Genomic DNA, 21081 nt, shown 5'->3' with positions numbered 1-21081 from the left:
AACCACTGAACTGCCAAGGAAGTCATCATTTTTGTGGGGTTTTTTGTTTGTTTAACCAATAGGGATTTATTTGTCTCAGACATCAAGAAATTTTGGAGGTAGCTTCTTCAGATACCCCTTCATCATCCTTAGTTTTCATTCTCATGCTTGTTACTTCGTGGTTATGAGTGCCACACCGCTAAAGCAGGAGAAAGGGGAAAGGCCACTGGGCAAAAGGGACATGCAAGTTAAGTCTGCTGCTTTGTCAGGAAAACAGTAGCTTTCCTGGAAGCCCCATGCTGAAATCTGATTTATTGTGTTTTATTGGCTACTACTTCCAATCTATCTCCTCAAATTTAGTTTCAACTTAAGTCATTAATTTTTCTACGTTGTGTTTATTTCCTAACTCTGGTATGTTAGACTCACTAGGTGACACATTTAATTTCTTTTTCCAAAATTAGGACTTCTGATCAAATATGTAAATCTGTGCTAAGTTCATGCAGATCAGTATTTTTCATTTGAACCAGACATCATGGTAATTTTTAAATGAGTTTTATAGTTCTTATGTAAAGTTTTTCTGTCTTAGCAAGAAGCTTTTCTATCTTAGCAAGAATAGAAGACCTGTTGAACATTTCTCTGTTAGAGGAATTACAAACGACCTATTTTCCAGAGTTCCTTTTGAGAAAGGAGAGTGACAGTCCATCAAAGGAAAAACTGAGCCATGGTTAAGTTTTATATCTGATATTATGTCCAGGAATTATTTGCACGGATTTAGCTATCCCTGAGTTGTATGGTGAACTCTATTTCCTAACATACCTGCCTGTCCCCACCTCTGTCCTGTTCACAGACCTGCTTATTCTGTTATTTAGGTAAATCATTGACGTAAAAGTTAAAAATTTAAGAGAGAAAGAAAACGTGGAGCTGGAGATGCCTCCTGTAGCCAAGGTAGAGTGGACTTTAGGAGCCCTGATGCAGGATGTGGTGGGGCAGGGAGTGACCTCTTCATAAGGGAGCCCTGATGCAGGATGTGCTGGGGCAGGGAGTGACCTCTTCATAAGGGAGCCCTGATGCAGGATGTGCTGGGGCAGGGAGTGACCTCTTCATAAGGGAGCCCTGATGCAGGTTGTGGTGGGGCGGGGAGTGACCTCTTCATAAGGGAGACAGGGTGGATTGCGGACTTCAGACTCCGCTGGTGGGTGGCGGGCTACAATCCATGGGGTTGCAAAGAATCAGACACAGCTGAGTGCCTAAGCACAGCGCAGGAGGAATTAGGCCTTGATTCACAGTGCACTTCATTTCAGGATTCTGGATCTCGGATAGACAGGAAAACCTAGTTTCCAGTGCTGCTGAGGTGAATGCTAGTTTAAGTCCGTCTCAGTAATTGAAGAAAATAAATGAGGTTTATATTCGTTTTACCTACCTATGGTGACGAGGGAGGTCACGGATCACGACGGAATAGTTGAAGTTTGTATGCTTTAGGATTGTTTTGAAAGACAGACCTGTATGAATCATCGATTTCACTAGTATTTATCGCTGTCCCATTTTTATAAGAAGAAACAGGGTGTCTTGGTACATAACTTATTTTTCCTGATCTTACTATGCAGGAGAGGATTGAGAAACCAGATTATTTGATTTCTGCATCTGAACCAGGGAAGAAGAAAACTCATTAGTAAATCTAGTGATTACCTTGCCACAAAATCTTAATCCAGTTTTTCTTTTAAGTTATTTACAATTATTGTGGACTATACTGCATGTTGAGGCTAATTGGAAACAGTGACCAGATTCTTAATCATTATCAGGAAACTGCATTCAGAGAATGAGAAGAACACCCCCACTGGATGAATTGCAGCCACCACCATATCAGGATGACAGTGGTTCTCCCCACCTCTCATGTACACCCTCAGAAATTGGGGACAGTAAATGTGAATTTTCCCACTGCAGCAACAGTCCAAGATGCTCATATAACAAGTGTCCGAGTGAAGGAAGCACAGGTCATGAAATAGAAAGTTTTCATAATAAAGGATTTGAAGAAGATGTTCCGAGTGACAGCACCGCAGTCCTGAGCCCCGAAGTAAGTAAAAGCACGTAGAGTGTTGAAATTAATGTTATTTGGAAGATAATCCTGTGCTTCTCCTCCTGGTCAGAAGGTTTTATCACTATCGTGTCCTTGTGGCTTTCTGTTTCTATTTTTATCCAGCAGACCTTTCAGGGCTGTCCCACCCATCCTTCAACTCCCCCTCAAAGAAAGGATGGGTTGATAAAACTGAGAGCAATATACAAGATGCTGAAAAGTATCTTCCCCGACATTTCAACTCCTGTTGGGGTTAAAAAAAATTTTTTTTGTTTAGCATTTTACATAAAATATTCTGGAATTACCCATTTCTTTTATGTTAAGGTTCCTATTTACGTTTGTGTTTATTTCTTAAACTACTGAATTTAGATATTTTTACTATTGGGAGGTTGCCCTTTAATGTTTTACAAGCCTTACAGAATATTGTTTGCATTTTCACTCTCTGGGATATGGGAGGGATAAGTGATGCTCAGCTTTACTATGAAGTTTGAATCCGTGGCATCATGCATTCAGAGTGATTGGTGGGTTGTGCTTTAAGATTTCCTTTTTGTGCAGCAGAAAATGTGAAAACGGCAATAAAAAATAGGTGTCTTATACTTTTGAAGTCTTTCCATGTTCTAAAAAGGATTTGTTTTGATCTTCCTATGATGATGGAAACTGTAAAGGTAATCTAGAGGTTTTCATAAGGCAGTATTTACTTTCTTCTAGATTGCAAGTTTTTACAGGCTTTGCCCCATACTACATTTCATGATACTGCAGGCTGTCAGTGTTCTTACTAGGTGAATTTTTATCTGTTGCCAAAATAAGATAATGATAGCAGAGCTCTGAATCCAATTTCCTTACATTTTTTCTCACATAAAAATTTCTAAGGACACTTTTTATCTGTTACTACTTTTCTACTATTTCTACTGTTATTATATAGTCTCTGAAATTCTACATTGGTATTATAAGGTTAATATAGCAGTGGTTCATGATTTTCCACAAAGAATATTTCTCCATGTTCTATACCTGAGCAAATTTGATATAACTGTTTTATAGACTTGGAAACTATATAGCTAGCCAAGAAGGTAACAATGAAACCTGGATTGTGGAACTAACTAACAGCAGTAACAGCTATCACCAATTGTCCTAGGAATTTTGCTGTAATGTTTACACAGTCAGCTCATTTAATTCTAACAACATCACCTTCAGGAAGTTGTTGTTTCCATTTTAGAAAAGAAAACACTAAAACTCAGAGAATTAAGCAATTTGCCCAAGTATACACAGATCTTAAATGGTATTCAAACCCAGGTCTACCTGACTATAAAAACAGTGCTCTAAAAAGCTTTGCTACAGTGCCCCCCTTCACCTGAATCATAGTGTGGGGAATTACTTTGAAGCACTGGTTCCCTCCAAGTACACCACCAGGCAAGCAATCCCAGAGGACTCAAAACAGACTGAATTCAGATGCTCAGATTACCCTGGTGTGTGTATGTGTGAGTGCATATGCATGTGTGCGTGTGTGTGTTAAGCTATTTCAGATATAAAGCAAGAAGCAAGAGGAGCAAGATAAGGTAGGAGAACACACTTAGGATCCCAGTAAGGACAGGTGGCAGGACCACACTGTGTGAATCCCAGTTTACATAATGTCCTCATGTCCAGTCTTACGATTTCTGCTCTATTAGCATTCCCTAATTATGGCCTGGTAACAGGGTCAGAAGTTGAGATTTGAACAAGGGTTCCAAGGGCCATACTGGTTTTCTGGGAGACATGCAGGGGAAGGTCCTCCTGGCCACCATAGAGGCTTGCAGTTAGTCTACTAGACACAGATTTTACCTGCATTTCTTAAATAGAACGCATGGGTGGCAGAGCTGTCAGCCCAGGGGTGACTTGATCATAGCTTAGGCTTTCTGTCCCTTTCCATAGCTAATAGTCATTTGTTCTGTCCTGTTTTCTGTTTATTCTGTCTTGAGCATATCTTGAAAGTGATTAACTTAGTTATTATCTATATTTATCACATCTTCTGAATTCTGCTTGTGTCTCTCAAGTTACTTCCTTACCTGTTATCTATAGTTAACAGAGCCTGTGAGTTTCGCCCGTATTTCAGAAGCTTGCTCTCTGTGTTATTACTTCTTATAAGGAGTCTCCCCTGTCCTGCTTGCATTTGTGTCTTCTACAGCAAAACTGGATATATTCAAACTACAGCAAATGCATGTTACCTGAATACTTCAGTGCTGTTGGCATGTGTTGCTGATAGCCTATGTTGTTCTTGTGTCTTTTGCAGTTTATTTTGCTTACCACCATTCCTTTAATAGATATTATTTATCAGCTAGAAAATTCTTACCTTCCTGTTGGTTTAGTCCAGGCTCCAGCTCTCTTAGAGCCTATCTCTCTCCATACACAGTTGAACTGGGAGAGGACCAAGGAGGAATCACAAGGCTTCCCAGGCAAGGAGTTCATTAACTGTGTTGATAACCTGTTGCTAGCTAAAGATTATTCACAACTTTGGCTCAGAACCTTGAAAAGAAGAGTTGTTTTCTAATTACCTATTTGTAGAATACAAATAGTAGCTTTTATCTCTAAAGGTCCCACCCTTTAAACCCCCAGTTTCATGACAGCTCTCAGAATGCCCAGGGGGAAAGAAAAACAGGAAGGCACCAAGAGAAACAAAATTCAGAAATAGCCTTCTGGGACCTTATAAAAATATTTATTACCTTGACAATCTTAGCTGTCATGACACTGTTTTAGAAAATATTTAATCGAAAAATAAATTAATGTAATTAATCATCTATAATTATAAAGTGGCATGTATTAAAACATCTTGCTCTAAACTACAAGTGTAACAGAGTAAGAATATTTTTATACCAATCTAATCATATTGCATAAAAAAATGAGTTCCCCCGTGAGAGTTTGTTCCTGCTCCTAAAGAATTCTTCACTTGTCATCTTTTCTTCCATACGTGATAGCAGTTGGATCCTCATAGGTAGACATGTAGATTTATAAGGTCAAAGACTTGTGTCTTTTTGATTCTCTGCTGCATCCTGCCACCTAAAATACAGCCAGGCACATAGTAGGCGCGATAGTTAGGTACATGTTAAGGTCCTATTGGGCTTCCCAGTTGGCTCAGTAGGGAGAATCTACCTGCCAATGCAGGAGGTGCGGGTTCAATCCCTGGGTCAGGAAGATCCCCTGGAGAAGGAAATGGCAACCCACTCCAGTGTTCTTCCCTGGGAAATCCCACAGACAGAGGAACCGGGCAGGCTACAGTCCATGGAGTTGCAAAACGTCAGACTCAGCCGAGTGACTAAACAACAAAGGTCCTAAAACAAGGAGACAAACATCACATCAAACACAAAGCCGCGGAGGATTGCCTTTCGTTTGACAGACCACTCGACAGCGTCACCCACCAGCCCAGGCTATGCTTTTTAGTCTCTGTCATCCCCTAGGGTGTGGACCTGACCTACGTGGTCCAAGCTGACCCGCACATCCTCTGTGTGTATCTGCTGTGGGAAGAGTGACGGAAAAAGAGTGCAGAGCACGTAGTTTCTTTTGCAGACCTGATCTGCATGGTTTATTCAGAACTCTCTCTCTTTCCCATGGGCTGGAGCAGAGTTACATAGCCATCAGTTCAGTTCAGTCGCTCAGTCGTGTCCGACTCTTTGCGACCCCATGAATCGCAGCACGCCAGGCCTCCCTGTTCATCACCATCTCCCAGAGTTCACTCAGACTCATGTCCATCGAGTCCGTGATGCCATCCAGCCATCTCATCCTCGGTCATCCCCTTCTCCTCCTGCCCCCAATCAGCTATCAGTTCAGTTCAGTCGCTCAGGCATGTCTGACTCTTTGCGACTCCATGAACCGCAGCATGCCAGGCCTCCCTGTCCATCACCAACTCCCAGAGTCCACCCAAACCCATATCCATTGAGTCGGTGATGCCATCCAACCATCTCATCCTCTGTCTTCCCCTTCTCCTCCTGCCCTCAATCTTTCCCAGTATCAGGGTCTTTTCCAGTGAGTCAGCCCTTCACATCAGGTGGCCAAAGTATTGGAGTTTCAGCTTCAACATCAGTTCTTCCAACGAACACCCAGGACTGATCTCCTTTAGAATGGACTGGTTGGATCTCCTTGCAGTCCATGGGACTCTCAAGGGTCTTCTCCAGCACCACAGTTCAAAAGCATCAATTCTTTGGCGCTCAGCTTTCTTTATAGTCCAACTCTCACATCCATACATGACCACTAAAAAAAACCATAGCTTTACGGACCTTTGATTTGTTAAAATACTGGAAGGGGTGAAGTGGTATAGCTGAAAAGTCTGAGAGCTGGATTTGGTACTATTCAGTAACTAGCTGAAACTATTACATCGCAGATAATTAGACAAGCAGGAATTTGAGACAATCAAAGTGGATACAGTTTCTTTTATAATGAAAATATACAGTTTAACACTTTTTGAACTTTTGAAGTATGTATCCTACCATTTTCAACAGTGATTAGTATTAAAAATAATATATACTTTGAAATTCTAGTTAAAAATAGAAATAGTGTGTGTGTTATGGAAAATAAATATTTGACTTTAAGTATTTTGAGGCTTTTGTATTTATACTTTCATATTTCACCTTTCCATTGACTTTTAAGCCTAAATATATTAACATTCTAATACAGGTGGGGGCATCTGGGGACACATCTGAAATTGGAACCAGATGTTTCAATAGCATTATACTTCTATTCATGTTCTCTTCCTCTCAAACCTGATATTGAGCTGTCAATTATATTGTTTATAACATTAAAAATTTAGCTTTTTTTTTTTTCACAAAAAGAACAGAGATACACCTTGAAATATATATTTTCAGTTTCTCACATTAAAAACATACAGCCAACTTTCTCAAAATTGTAATGGTGACTATTCCATGTCTTTATTTACTAAGTTTTTGAGTTTAACTTATGTTATTCTGCCTCCAAAGAGTAACTTTTGATTGTAGTTGGCTGCTGATTATTATTACTTTCTTTATGACAGCAAATCAAAACAGTTTTTATATCATCTTTCTAAAGACATACCAGGTACTTACTTACATGCTGAATTAAATAATGGAGTTAAAAACTGAAAACATTTAAATCTGCTTTTCCTAGGATGTGTCAGCTCGAGGATCGTCTTCACAGCTTCCTAAACCTTTTGATCCTGAGCCAGAAGCTAAATATGGTACCCTGGATGTGACTTTTGACTATGACTCACAAGAACAGAAGCTTCTGGTAACAGTGACAGCTGTCACAGATATCCCAACATATAACAGGACAGGTGGCAACTCATGGCAAGTACACCTTGTTCTTCTACCTATAAAGAAACAGAGAGCAAAAACCAGCATCCAGAGAGGACCATGCCCTGTCTTCACAGAAACATTCAAATTTAATCATGTTGAATCTGAGATGATTGGAAATTATGCAGTTCGGTTTAGACTGTATGGTATACACCGCATGAAAAAAGAAAAGATTGTGGGGGAAAAGATTTTTTATTTAACAAAATTGAATCTTCAAGGGAAAATGTCATTACCTGTGATATTGGAACCTTCTTACAATCATTCTGTGAGTATCTGCTCAAATAGCCCAAATACAGTTTATGTCATGGTATATAATATACACAATTTAAAAAATCTATGATCAACCCAACAACTTTCTCAGCCTATTTTTTTCCATGGTAATCATACCTACAAAATTTCTAAGTGCTAGATAGGTAGGTATAACCTTTTCTCATCTATAAAAGTTGCCCTTGAAGATTATCTATGATTTATGTGTTTTATGTTCACAGAGCCTGGCCTGATGTCTCACGTACTTATTCCTTCATTAAACATGTATTAGATGATTGCTTATGGTATCATCTGAACTCTTTAGAGAATTTATCATTTTCTCTCCATGTTAAATCTAAGTTGATATGTTAACAACTATCTAGCCCCATGTCTTGTTTGATAAACTGTAGAAATTACTTGTTCTTACAGAGTATATGCTCCTGCCTTGGTCATAACTGATGGTCTTTCCAGAACGGCTGTGAAATTATCTTAAAGGGCTCAAAAAACCTTGCCCTTGTTATACTTTCTACTTTTTTTTTTTAAACAAAGATTTTACTGTGTTTCTGGGAGAATATTTGTGTTTAGTACTATAAGCTCTTCTCTTTTTTCCGACAGGTTCTGATCACACACCCTGTCTGTCTGTCTGTCTGTCTCTCTTCGTATTTTAAACTAAATTGCCACAAGGCATTGCAGGTCACAGGAGAGCTGCACAACTTATTTAAACCAGGAAGATATACTATGCCACATAGCTATTTAGATTATAAGAAAATCCATGATATGCTATAAATAGAAATTTTGAATTATATTTAGTCCTCTTACAATTGAATAAGAAGTATTTTTACCCATAAATACACAGGTTTGGAATAAATCTGTATATTAAAATGAAAGTATACTATTTTAGAATTGTTTCTAAGCTTTTAAATGTCAAGCGTTAAGTCCAAGATTAGTTTAATTGAACTTCTACCAGGCAGCCTTTGATCTCATAGGACCTTCATCCCCAGTAGAACCATACCTTTTCAACTAGATGATTTCAGCGTCTTTAAAAACCAAAAGGTGATAATTTAGTGTATCTCTCTGGGTTTTTAAGATAATATTTATCCTTTATTGGATAAAATGATAGCTTGTTTTCACTTTAAATTTTAGAATTACTGTAGATGCCAGCAGTTTATCAGAAGGGAGCAGGAAAAAAAATTGCAGCACTATTTCAGAGGGGAAAGATAACTTTTTAATAAAACTAAATATTCTGTAATTCTTACTGTGATTTTTTAAACTTTCTCATAATTTGGTCTGAGCGGTTACTAGTTAATCTGTGGAAAATGCATTCTTATCTATAGAAATACCTGATTTATATTAGAAGAGAATGCCTGTACCATCAAGAGGTATGTATTTTGTGTTCCTTTATTTGCTTTGACTTTTCTGTTCCCAATTCTGTATTAATTATATACTTTTCACAAAGAAAATGAAGCCATACAAAATAATATGGTTTTAACATGTTTTTTTTTTTTTTCCTTCTGGCCAAACTAAATGATTTCTGTACACACCTCCATCACATGTATTGGCCTAAATTTGATTCTGTATTTCTATATTTCTGACAACTAGTACAGTTAATTTCTGTGGAGTGTTCACAAAAAGAAAAAAGTGCTAAGTAGATAGCATCGAAGATGCAACATTTAAATCTGAACAGAACTTGTCTTCTGCTCTTAGAGAATTTTTCCTCTGCGTTGCCATGCTTCTCGAAGTCTCTGCTGCTTCTAGAAGCCTGCCTCTCTTGAATTGTTACTCTCTGTCTTCTTTTTTCTCCACCTGCTCGAAATCTCATTGCTTGTTTTTGGCTTCTGTGCCAAAAACAGCTAGCGTTTGACAATTGAGAGGTTAAGACTTCAAATTCTATCAGTTTTCTTGTCATAAAAATAAAAGACTAAAAGAATGTATATATTCTGGCTGTTCTCTAGTGTTAATGTTCTCTTTGCTGAAGTTTTGATATTAACTGTATAAAGAAATCATGTGATTGTAGATCACCTTGGTGATTTTTAGCTCTGCTTTTGTAAGATGTAATAATATATGAGTGAGAGGTACTTTCATAATTAAACATTTATTCTTAGAGCTTTTGAATAATTTCTTCTTGTTGAAAGAATATTATTAGCCTTTTGGCAAGGGAAATTGCTAATCTAGTCAAAAAATTTACAAACTTTGGTTAAAGCATATTTGAAGCTTAATTATGGTTCATTTCCATGCGTAATAATAGAAAATTAGAATTCTGCATAAATAATTTAGTTTTATAGCTAATTTTTCAGAAACTGATCCAAACAATACATTGAGAGAAAAATGACCAGTATCACCAAACTAACTTTCTGAGAAGTAAGCCCTGAGTTTCCTTGAGGGTAAGATTTAAGTTTAACATTAAGATAAGCATATAATTTGATCAGTGAACAGTAGAAAATATACAAAGGGTTAAAAAGCACGTGTTCTTCCTAATTAGCAGTTGCACCTACTAATTGGGTGCATTTGGATAAATTAATAATTTTTGGCGTCAGGTTTCTTGTTAGTAAAATGAGAGAATTAAAAGAAATGATCTCTAAGGTTCTACCCATCACTTTGTTCTCTGATTCTACTAATATATATTGAGGGGGAAGTTAATGATTTTTAGGTGAGTTTTGTATGCTTAGTATGTGATGTTTAATTGTGGACATTTATTATGTTTTCTCAACTTCTTCATAGTTTTTCAGCAGCCTTCTTATGTCTGAGGAAGTCCCAATTAATACTCCCACCTCCCTCAGTTAAGCTGTTTAATTCACGTTCCCAGTCTCACTGGTAGCTAGGGCAGGTACCTAGACTCATACTCACCTCCAGGAAACCTCGGCACAGGCTGAACAGAGAAGCCGATGCTGCACTCAATCTATGTTCTCATGAGGCTGATGGTGCAGGAATCTGATATCGAGTCAGTAGTAATTCTGAAATAGTTTTGCTCTTGCAGAAATTGTATTGGTGCTGAACAATGTTAAGTAATAATTGCAGAAAAGAAGAGACCTTGGCATTCAAGTGCGCAGTAGGAGCAGTAGCAAATTTCCTCCCCAGCTCAGTTCTGCAGTATGATTTTAGATTTTGCTCTTCAGAAGCTTAGCCATAAACCTGGTTCTCTTGTCACCCCAGTCCCTTTAATAAATCGCTGTATCACTTAGAGTTAGCTTCCAATGATTTCAAATAAGAACCCTGACTGGAAACTTTGAAGTAGCCATATGGTATAGTATTTACTTGCTATAGTCATTTCTTAAGCTATACTCAGTAGTTAGAGTGTTGTTAGTTACCCTTCCTACCATGATGTGAAAATGTTAGTTGCTCAGTCATGTCTGATTCTTTGCAGCCCCACTGACTGTAGCCTGCCAAGCTCCTCTGTCCATGGAATTGTCCAGGCAAAAATACTGGAGTGGGTTGCCATTCCCTTTTCCAGGGTATTTTCCCAACCCAGGGATTGAACCCAGGTCTCCTGCATTGCAGGCAGATTCTTTACCATTTGAGCCACCAGGGAAGCCCACCATGGTTTATCCCTCTCATAATTTGAACTTTTCTCTTACTCTTAACTTGTTTAGATGACATTCTTTCCTTGTGGCTCAGTTGGTAAAGAATCCACCTGTAATGCGGGAGATCTGGGTTCGATTACTGAGTTGGGAAGATCCCCTGGAGAAGGGAAAGGCTACCCACTCTAGTATTCTGGCCTGGAGAATTCCCAGTCCATGGGGTTTCAAAGAGTCAGACACAACTGAGCAACTTTCAGTTTCATTTTCCTGTGTATTAATATAACCCCAGTTACTTTCTTCACATGCATTTTTGGTACCATATAGTAATCTTCCTATTACAGTTGTCTGAAATAGCCTCTTCCCTTTTCCCCTCTCAAGTTTTACTTCTTATTGAACTTATTAAATTTATTAATAATATTATACATACTCATTGTGATTGATTAATAATTAGACTTTATTCTTTCTTTCATAAACATACAGCCTGTTTTAAGTACAGACAGTACTTAATTAGTATAATCTATGCAGTGCGGGAGACGTGGGTTCTATCCCTGGGTCGGGAAGACCCCCTGGAGGAGGGCATGGCAACCCACTCCAGTATTCTTGCCTGGAGAATCCACATAGACAGAGGAGCCAGGCGGGCTACAATCCATGGGGTCACAAAGAGTTGGATATGACTGAGTGACTAAGTGTAACAGTGGGCAGCTGAGATGGAATAAAAGGTAAAGACACTGGAGACAGACCAGTTGGTTAAAGGAGGCCAGGTTCTTGGATGGGTTATCCCCATGAGAGTCATAAAAGATGGTGGCTGAAGTTGAAGTATAAAATAGGATTTAATCAAGGATTGTGATTCTCAGGAAACAAAGAGAAAATGATCAGGGAATGAAGAGGAAATGTCTCGGACAGAATAACTATGAAAAGAAAATGACATGCGCCTTAAATTATTCTTTTCCATGATTTTAGAGGAACAGTGTTTGCGAAAGCAGCAGAGAACTTTGCTGCCTGACTCTGAGGCATTTTAGGCGTGAGAGAATAACCAGGGTGAAAAGACTGTGGAGAATGAGACACTCTCAGGGAAGAATTGGGATTCAGTTAAAGGTGTTGACGGTTCAGAGAAGAAACTCAAGTTCTAGAGGAGTTTATCATAGATGAGGAGCGCCCGAAGGCACAGCAAGGAGATTCTGAAGAGGAGGAGCATGATGGAAGTTCGCGTTGGAGAGGAAGTGCCAAGAATACGTGAGTATATTGGGTTGGCCATAAAGTTCATTCGGGTTTATGGACACCCACAAACCAACTTTTTGACCAACCCAATAGAATGAATGTTAAAGTAAAAGAGATGGCAACATCATCAGGGATTTGCTTCATTTACATCCGGGAGTTGGTGATGGACAGGGAAGCCTGGCGGGCTGCACATGGAGTTGCCAAGAGTCAGACATGACTGAGCGACTGAACTGAACTAACACTGTACCAAAATGTCATTCGCGATCATGATTTAACGAGCTAGCTTTGTTGGGGATCAGATGTTCAAGAGTCTGCCTGCGATGCAGGAGACCCAGGTTTGATCCCTAGGTCGGGACGATCCCCTGGAGAAGGAAATGGCAACCCACTCCAATACTCTTGCCTGGAAAATCCCATGGATGGAGGAGCCTGGCAGGCTACAGTCCATGGGGTTGTAAAGAGTCGGACACAACTGAGCAACTTCACTTAATCGTAATTTGAGTCTATTTAAATCTCAAATTTCCTTTAAAGTCTAATTTAAATATAATCAAATATGATCTTTATGAAAATTTATTCAATTATGTCCACTATAATTTAAATTAGTTGATCTTTTCTATCTAGAATCAAATATTCTAGTACTGGTTGTGGTTTAGTCATTAAGCCATGTCCGACTCTGCGACCCCATGGACTATAGCTCACGAGGCCCCTCTGTCCATGGGATTTCCCAGACAGGAATGCTAGAGTGCATTCCTAGCATAGGAAATGTTAGCCTTTTCCTTCTGCAGGGGATCTTCCCAATCCAGGGATCAAACCTGGGTCTCCCACACTGGCACACGGATTCTTTACAACTGACCCAGCAAGTAAGCCCACCCGTACTGATCATTGCTCTGTAAATGTTGACTGGATGGGTGGGTGACTAGGTGCATGTAGTATAGAATATTTCTCAATTATTGCCCCTAATGCTGATTTTTGCAGCTAGTCATGTATTTTCTTGTTCTCTAATTTATTTTTTATCTTCCTACTAGAATTTAACCACTTGGAGAATAGATACTCTTGTTATCCTTATTTGATGTTTTTCATACATCCTAGAACATAGGTGAAACTGATTCACTGACATGTTCGGCTAAACTGACTCATTTTAAAAGTCTTACCGAGTTCAGTATAACGTTATTCCCTGATAGGTATCAGCTCACTTGTTGTTGTTTCGTCACTCCGTTGTATCCAACACTTGTGACCCCATGGACTGTAGCCTTCCAGGCTCCTCTGTCCATGGGATTTCAAGAATTCTGGAGTAGGTTACCATTTCCTTCTGCAGAGGGTCTCTCTGACCAAGGGGTTGAACCTGTGTCTCCTGCGGTGGCTGGTGGATTCTTTACCACTGAGCCACCAGGGAAGCCCAGCAGCATGCTTTAACCAACTCTATTAGGAATATTTTGTGACCTGGAATTCAACAAATATGCACCTCAGGGTAATTAATAGAAACATAGCAGGAATTATTTCATTTTTAAATCATGATTGCCTAATTAGCGACATAAATGCTTATATAATTTCTCATTCAGGAGTGTTATGCCACAGTGTCCTAAGAATGATCAACTTTCCTCATGACTGACTTATTTTAGACCCTTGTATTTTCAGCCTTTAATTTCTATAATCCCTGTGTCTTAAAAACAGCCTGTCTTTATACTGATGGATTGAATTGATTTAGTTTGATATTTGTACTATTATTTTTAAGAGAGATGAATTACTGCTCAGACTTTATCATTGAAAGGTGTGTTCCTCTAAGAATCATGCTTGAGTCTCTATTAGCAAATAACTTTTAAAACTTATGCCTGAAATTAACACTGTTACTCAACTATATACTCCAATATAAAATTAAAAATTTTTCAGTTCAGTTCAGTTGCTCAATCATGTCCAACTCTTTGCAACCCCATGGACTACAGCACGCCAGGCCTCCCGGTCCATCACCAACTCCCAGAGTCCACCCAAACCCATGTCCATTGAGTCGGTGATGCCATCCAACCATCTTATCCTCTGTTGTCCCCTTCTCCTCCTGCCCTCAATCTTTCCCAGCATCATTCAGCAATTTTCATATTCACTACAATTAACACACTACCATTGTCAATAAAAACCTTCATTTTCTCAACATAGATTACACTTACTTCTTTACCATAAAGTAATTTAAAATAAATACTTCATGATAAACTAATGATGCCAGTTAAAAATTTCTGCATCAAGGAGAAAGTTGCATGTATGCAATTCAGTTCCCTAGATAGTAACAGTAATGTGAGTCATGGCTCACTTTACTATAAAACTAAATAGCTATAGGCCTATTTAGAGACAGTTATTCAAAGAGTAAGGGTTTCACAGATAGCTTAGTTGGTAAAGAATCCGCCTGCAATGCAGGAGACCCCAGTTCGATTCCTGGGTTGGGAAGATCCCCTGGAGAAGGGATAGGCTACTCACTCCAGTGTTCTTGGGCTTCCCTTGTGGCTCAGCTGGTAAAGAATCCTCCTGCAATGCGGGAGACTGGGGTTCAATCTCTGGGTTGGGGAGATCCCCTGGAGAAGGGAAAGGCTACTCACTCCAGTATTCTGGCCTGGAGAATTCCATAGACTGTATAGTTCACGGGGTTGCAAAAAGTCGGACATGACTGAGCAATTTTCTCTGACAGGGTTTAATGATGCTTTTCCAAGGTAATGGCTATTTAGGCATACAGTGGGAATCTAAAGAGAACTGATAAATACTAATTACAAAAGCATTTTTCTGAAATTTAATTTTAAAAAGCAGTTTACATTTGATGCATTTATATTTTTACAGTGAAATATGAACTTAAGAAATACTGCATTCAGGTTTAGGACAGGCTCATACTGATGCTAAGTCACTCAGTCGTGTCTGACTCTTCGTGACCAGGCTCCTCTAACTATGGGATTTTCCAGTCAAGAATACTAGACTGGGTTGCTATTTCCTACTCCAGGTGATCTTCCCAACCCAGGGATTGAAAACCACGTCTCTTGCATCTCCTGCATTGGCAGGCAAATTCTTTACCAGTAGTACCACCTTACTCTGAAATAAAATACATATTCTTAATTTATTTTAATCATTCTGCTATTATTTATTGTTTTATAGTTTAAAGATGCCCTCTGGTCTTACAAAAATAATGGTTTTTGTATCTTAGACCTAAAGTTGTTAACATAGGCTGTATCTTACCTATTAACAGGGTTCCTTTTACAGTCCGTCACCCTTTGGGGCAATTGATGATTCATACTAATTATATTCTTTTGTAGCAGAGAAAAGCTAGGAGAGCTAACTGGAACTGAAGACTTAAGTCTGGCACACATAGAGTTTTAATTATCTCATGTTATATAATCAAAGTATGTAATTTGTATTCTCAAAGTTATATGTCTCAGTATATCCACATTCTACAGTAAAAAAGTAAACTGATTAAACTTTGATTTGTTTCATTTTTAAAGGAATATGATACCATTTAGTTGATGGAAAATAGCATGTATGATAAGTGCATTTTTCATATTAGATTATTGGAGGGGATATATTTTTCTTTGAATTGAAAACTGTCATTGTTCCTTAACTATATTCGAGTTCTAAAACTATTCTTTATACTGGCTCATTTGTGGTTTCTTATAAAAGGTTTAAGAATTATTGGATATCATGTTGATATTTGGCAGAAAACAAAACTCTGTAAAGTTTACTTATCCTTCAATTAGAAAATAAATTATAGAAAAAGAATTACTGGATAGTGGAAACTTACAGTTTTAATGGTGAAATTGTTAGATTTTCAAGATCAAGTTTATATTTGCATATAAGAAGGTTGATACACATCTTAGTTCCCCACTTCTTCCTGTGTTTTTTTTTTCTTTCTTTTTTTTTTTTAACTTTTTATTTTTACTTTATTTTACTTTACAGTACTGTATTGGTTTTGCCATACATTGACATGAATCCACCACGGGTGTACATGCGATCCCAAACATGAACCCCCCTCCCACCTCCCTCCCCACAACATCCCTCTAGGTCATCCCCGTGCACCAGCCCCAAGCATGCTGTATCCTGCATCAGACATAGACTGGTGATTCGATTCTTACGTGATAGTATACATGTTTCAATGCCATTCTCCCAAATCATCCCACGCTCTCCCTCTCCCCCTGAGTCCAAAAGTCCGCTATACACATCTGTGTCTTTTTTGCTGTCTTACATACAGGGTCATCATTGCCATCTTTCTAAATTCCAATATATATGTGTTAGTATACTGTATTGGTGTTTTTCTTTCTGGCTTACTTCACTCTGTATAATTGGCTCCAGTTTCATCCATCTCATCAGAACTGATTCAAATGTATTCTTTTTAACAGCTGAGTAATACTCCATTGTGTATATGTACCACAGCTTTCTTATCCATTCATCTGCTGATGTTCTTAGATGAATACTCAACCTCTGTGTGCCTCATTTTTTTCATTTGTAAACAGGGATGATTAAAAAAGGAAAAGTTATCCATGTAAAGAATATCATCTGGCACACAGCAGGAACTTTTAAATGTTAAAAAATTAAAGAACATTAGACAAATTTTAGCTAATGCTGTTTAAAAATGTATCACATTGTGTTTTTCAAGTTTCAGAATCAGAAGGAACATTGCAATCAGGAAGAGAGGAAAGTAGAAGTGCTTTGATCCATCAATACAAAGAGTGCTTAGTCCATGCAAGTAACTAGGAAAATAATTTTTTTAGGAACCAAATATAATTCAAGCCTTGAATGTTTTTAAGATCCAACTTTTTAGACATATATTTTGAGTAATTATTAAGAACTCTGAATTATAACTATTATTTAAAGAAGTGCAGGCACATGGAGTAATTTATTACTTTAGCAAAACTTGCAAGGTGGTTTTAGGCAAGTTTATTTTGAGATGACAAACCCCGAAACCTTCAGTGCCTTACCCACTGCAGAGGTTTCTTCTCGCTTGTGCTGCATGTCCGTTTTGGGTCAGTTTTGGCGCTATTCCATGTTGTCTTCCTTCTGGGGTCCAAACTGAGAGGGGAGGTGCTTTCTGAAACATTGCTGGTTGTCAAGAGGACGTATTTAACTAAGCCTTCTCTCTTTAAGCTTCTGCCCAAAATTGACATGCTACTTCCATTGACATTTCAGGTCTCTAAAGCGAAGGTGGACAAACTTTTTCTGTAAAGCACCAGAAAGTTAACTTTGTTTCGGCTGCACAGGCCACAGTATATGGTCTCAGTTGCATATTCTTTTTATTCTTTAACCCTTCATTTTCTTCCAGTTCTACTGAGATACAGTTGATACACAGTACTTTATCAGTTTAAGATGTACAGCGTTTTGAGTTGACTCACATAAACACATCATAAAATGATTATCTCAATAAGTTTACTGTGTATCATCTTGTATATATACAAAATTAAAGAAATAGAAATTTTGTTTTTTCCTTGTGATGAGAATTCTCAGCTACTCCTGTTGTTTACATAGTGTTCACGGCTGCTTTGGGACTGCAGCAGTGGGTTGCCTGGTTGGGACTGAGATCATATGGCTTGTGAAGAAAAAGTTATTTACTGTCTGGCTCTTTACAGAAAAATTTTCTTGATCCATTAGTCAGAAGATAGAAATGAGAAGACATTTCCAGAAATAGAGAAGAAAAAAAAAAAAAGAATAGAAAGAATAGAATTACCAAAAAAAAGAAAAAAAATAAGAGAGACAATATGTAAGAGGATTTAGCATATGACTAAAAGGTGAATCATTAAAAAAAGAAACAAGCACAGAGGAGAGGAAGCTGTATTAAAATACAAGAAAATTTGCCAGAGCTGAAGGACTTGAGTGTCCAAATAAAGAGCCTGAACAAGCAATGAAGACGTCCAGACTTAGACACATCATAGAGAAATTTCAGAACATCAAGGGAAGATCCTAAAAGGGCCCAGGTAACATAGAAAAACAAATGATGATCAGAATGACGTCAGACTTCTCAGCTGCAATGCTAGATGCTGGAAACTTAAGGCTTCAAAATTGCAAAAGAATAATTTTTATTGTTTTCTTAAATCCTCATCATAACCCCACTATGGGTATCATTATTTATCCCCATTTTACCAATGAGAAAAAGGTACTTCAGTGACTGACCTACCCCAAAGTCACTGTGTTACATTCGATTGCTTAGCAATCTGCAAGTATTCCCAGCCTTTTCTACTTTCCTGTGCTTCAGAGGATGCTCTCAGATTCCCTAGAGTTCTGAATGCTAATCAGGTTCTCCCAATTAGATGCATTCATGCATGATTTGCAAGGTAGAAGTGAGACAGAGGCCATCTTCCTGCTGCTGCAGGCAGGCGAGTTCAAGGGAAGATGTTTTTTTCCCCCTCTAGCAACATTCAAATAGCTAGTTTTCAGCTTCGTGGATCCTCAGGAGTAATTGTAATGGCAGTGATGACTTCCTGATCCCTTAATGAAGCTAAAATAGTTATGTTTTTTAACTCATACTGTATCTCCCCACCTTTTTGCTAAATGTAATAGATGCTTTGGTGAGTCAGTTTTTCTGTGTTCTAAGGAGTCGTTCCTGCAGGACCGGCCTGGACTCTGCTCCTCCAGCTCTCCCTACTGTTCTGTAAGCACCTAACTTAACTGAATTAAATCTCTTTCTTCTTAAAATACCTGAACTCATTTCTTCTTCCTTCACTGAGCCCTGACGAACACAGGTCACAGCAAAGGCTTAGTGTTACTGTTAGAAAAGGAGATCTCAGATTTTATTTTTTTTTTTTTTTTTTTTTTTTTTTTATTTTATTTTTATTTTTTTTTAATTTTAAAATCTTTAATTCTTACATGTGTTCCCAAACATGAACCCCCCTCCCACCTCCCTCCCCATAACATCTCTGTGGGTCATCCCCATGCACCAGCCCCAAGCATGCTGTATCCTGCATCAGACATAGACTAGCGATTCAATTCTTACATGATAGTATACATGATAGAATGCCACTCTCCCATATCATCCCACCCTCTCCCTCTCCCTCTGAGTCCAAAAGTCCGTTATAGACAGCTGCGTCTTTTTCCTGTCTTGCATACAGGGTCGTCATTGCCATCTTTCTAAATTCCGTATATATGTGTTAGTATGCTGTATTGGTGTTTTTCTTTCTGGCTTACTTCACTCTGTATAATCGGCTCCAGTTTCGTCCATCTCATCAGAACTGATTCAAATGAATTCTTTTTAACGGCTGAGTAATACTCCATTGTGTATATGTACCACAGCTTTCTTATCCATTCATCTGCTGATGGACATCTAGGTTGTTTCCATGTCCTGGCTATTATAAACAGTGCTGCGATGAACATTGGGGTACATGTGTCTCTTTCAATTCTGGTTTCCTCGGTGTGTATGCCCAGCAGTGGGATTGCTGGGTCATAAGGGAGTTCTATTTGCAATTTTTTAAGGAATCTCCACACTGTTCTCCATAGTGGCTGTACTAGTTTGCATTCCCACCAACAGTGTAGGAGGGTTCCCTTTTCTCCACACCCTCTCCAGCATTTATTGCTTGCAGATTTTTGGATCGCAGCCATTCTGACTGGTGTGAAGTGGTACCTCATTGTGGTTTTGATTTGCATTTCTCTGATAATGAGTGATGTTGAGCATCTTTTCATGTGTTTGTTAGCCATCCGTATGTCTTCTTTGGAGATGTGTCTATTTAGTTCTTTGGCCCATTTTTTGATTGGGTCATTTATTTTTCTGGAATTGAGCTGCATAAGTTGCTTGTATATTTTTGAGATTAGTTGTTTGTCAGTTGCTTCATTTGCTATTATTTTCTCCCATTCAGAAGGCTGTCTTTTCACCTTGCTGATATTTTCCTTTGTTGTGCAGAAGCTTTTAATTTTAATTAGATCCCATTTGTTTATTTTTGCTTTTATTTCCAGAATTCTGGGGGGTGGATCATAGAGGATCCTGCTGTGATTTATGTCTGAGAGTGTTTTGCCTATGTTCTCCTCTAGGAGTTTTATAGTTTCTGGTCTTACATTTAGATCTTTAATCCATTTTGAGTTTATTTTTGTGTGTGGTGTTAGAAAGTGATCTAGTTTCATTCTTTTACAAGTGGTTGACCAGTTTTCCCAGCACCACTTGTTAAAGAGATTGTCTTTACTCCATTGTATATTCTTGCCTCCTTTGTCAAAGATAAGGTGTCCATATGTGTGTGGATTTATCTCTGGGCTTTCTATTTTGTTCCATTGATCTATATGTCTGTCTTTGTGCCAGTACCATACTGTTTTGATGACTGTGGCTTTGTAGTAGAGCCTGAAGTCAGGCAAGTTGATTCCTCCAGTTCCATTCTTCTTTCTCAAGATTGCTTTGGCAATTCGAGGTTTTTTGTATTTCCATACAAATCTTGAAATTATTTGTTCTAGTTCTGTGAAAAATATGGCTGGTAGCTTGATAGGGATTGCATTGAATTTGTAAATTGCTTTGGGTAGTATACTCATTTTCACTATATTGATTCTTCCGATCCATGAACATGGTATATTTCTCCATCTATTAGTGTCCTCTTTGATTGCTTTCATCAGTGTTTTATAGTTTTCTGTATATAGGTCTTTAGTTTCTTTGGGTAGATATATTCCTAAGTATTTTATTCTTTTCGTTGCAATGGTGAATGGAATTGTTTCCTTAATTGCTTTTTCTACTTTCTCATTATTGGTGTATAGGAATGCAAGGGATTTCTGTGTGTTGATTTTATATCCTGCAACTTTACTATATTCATTGATGAGCTCTAGTAATTTTCTGGTGGAGTCT

General features: G+C 38.3%; 1 protein-coding gene across 1 annotated transcript in view; it reads left to right on the top strand.

The window, feature by feature from the left end:
* Nucleotides 1-21081, top strand: part of SYT14 (synaptotagmin 14) — a 141862-nt gene that overhangs the window by 67975 nt on the left and 52806 nt on the right. The window contains exons 3-4 of the mRNA XM_052653980.1: nucleotides 1779-2050; nucleotides 7154-7603. Of these exons, the coding sequence (XP_052509940.1) occupies nucleotides 1779-2050; nucleotides 7154-7603 (722 nt within the window). The remainder of the gene's footprint in view (nucleotides 1-1778; nucleotides 2051-7153; nucleotides 7604-21081) is intronic.

This window comes from Budorcas taxicolor, chromosome 16 (assembly GCF_023091745.1).
Source record: "Budorcas taxicolor isolate Tak-1 chromosome 16, Takin1.1, whole genome shotgun sequence".
Lineage (NCBI taxonomy): Eukaryota > Metazoa > Chordata > Mammalia > Artiodactyla > Bovidae > Budorcas > Budorcas taxicolor.
This window is presented reverse-complemented; position numbering and strand designations above follow the sequence as displayed.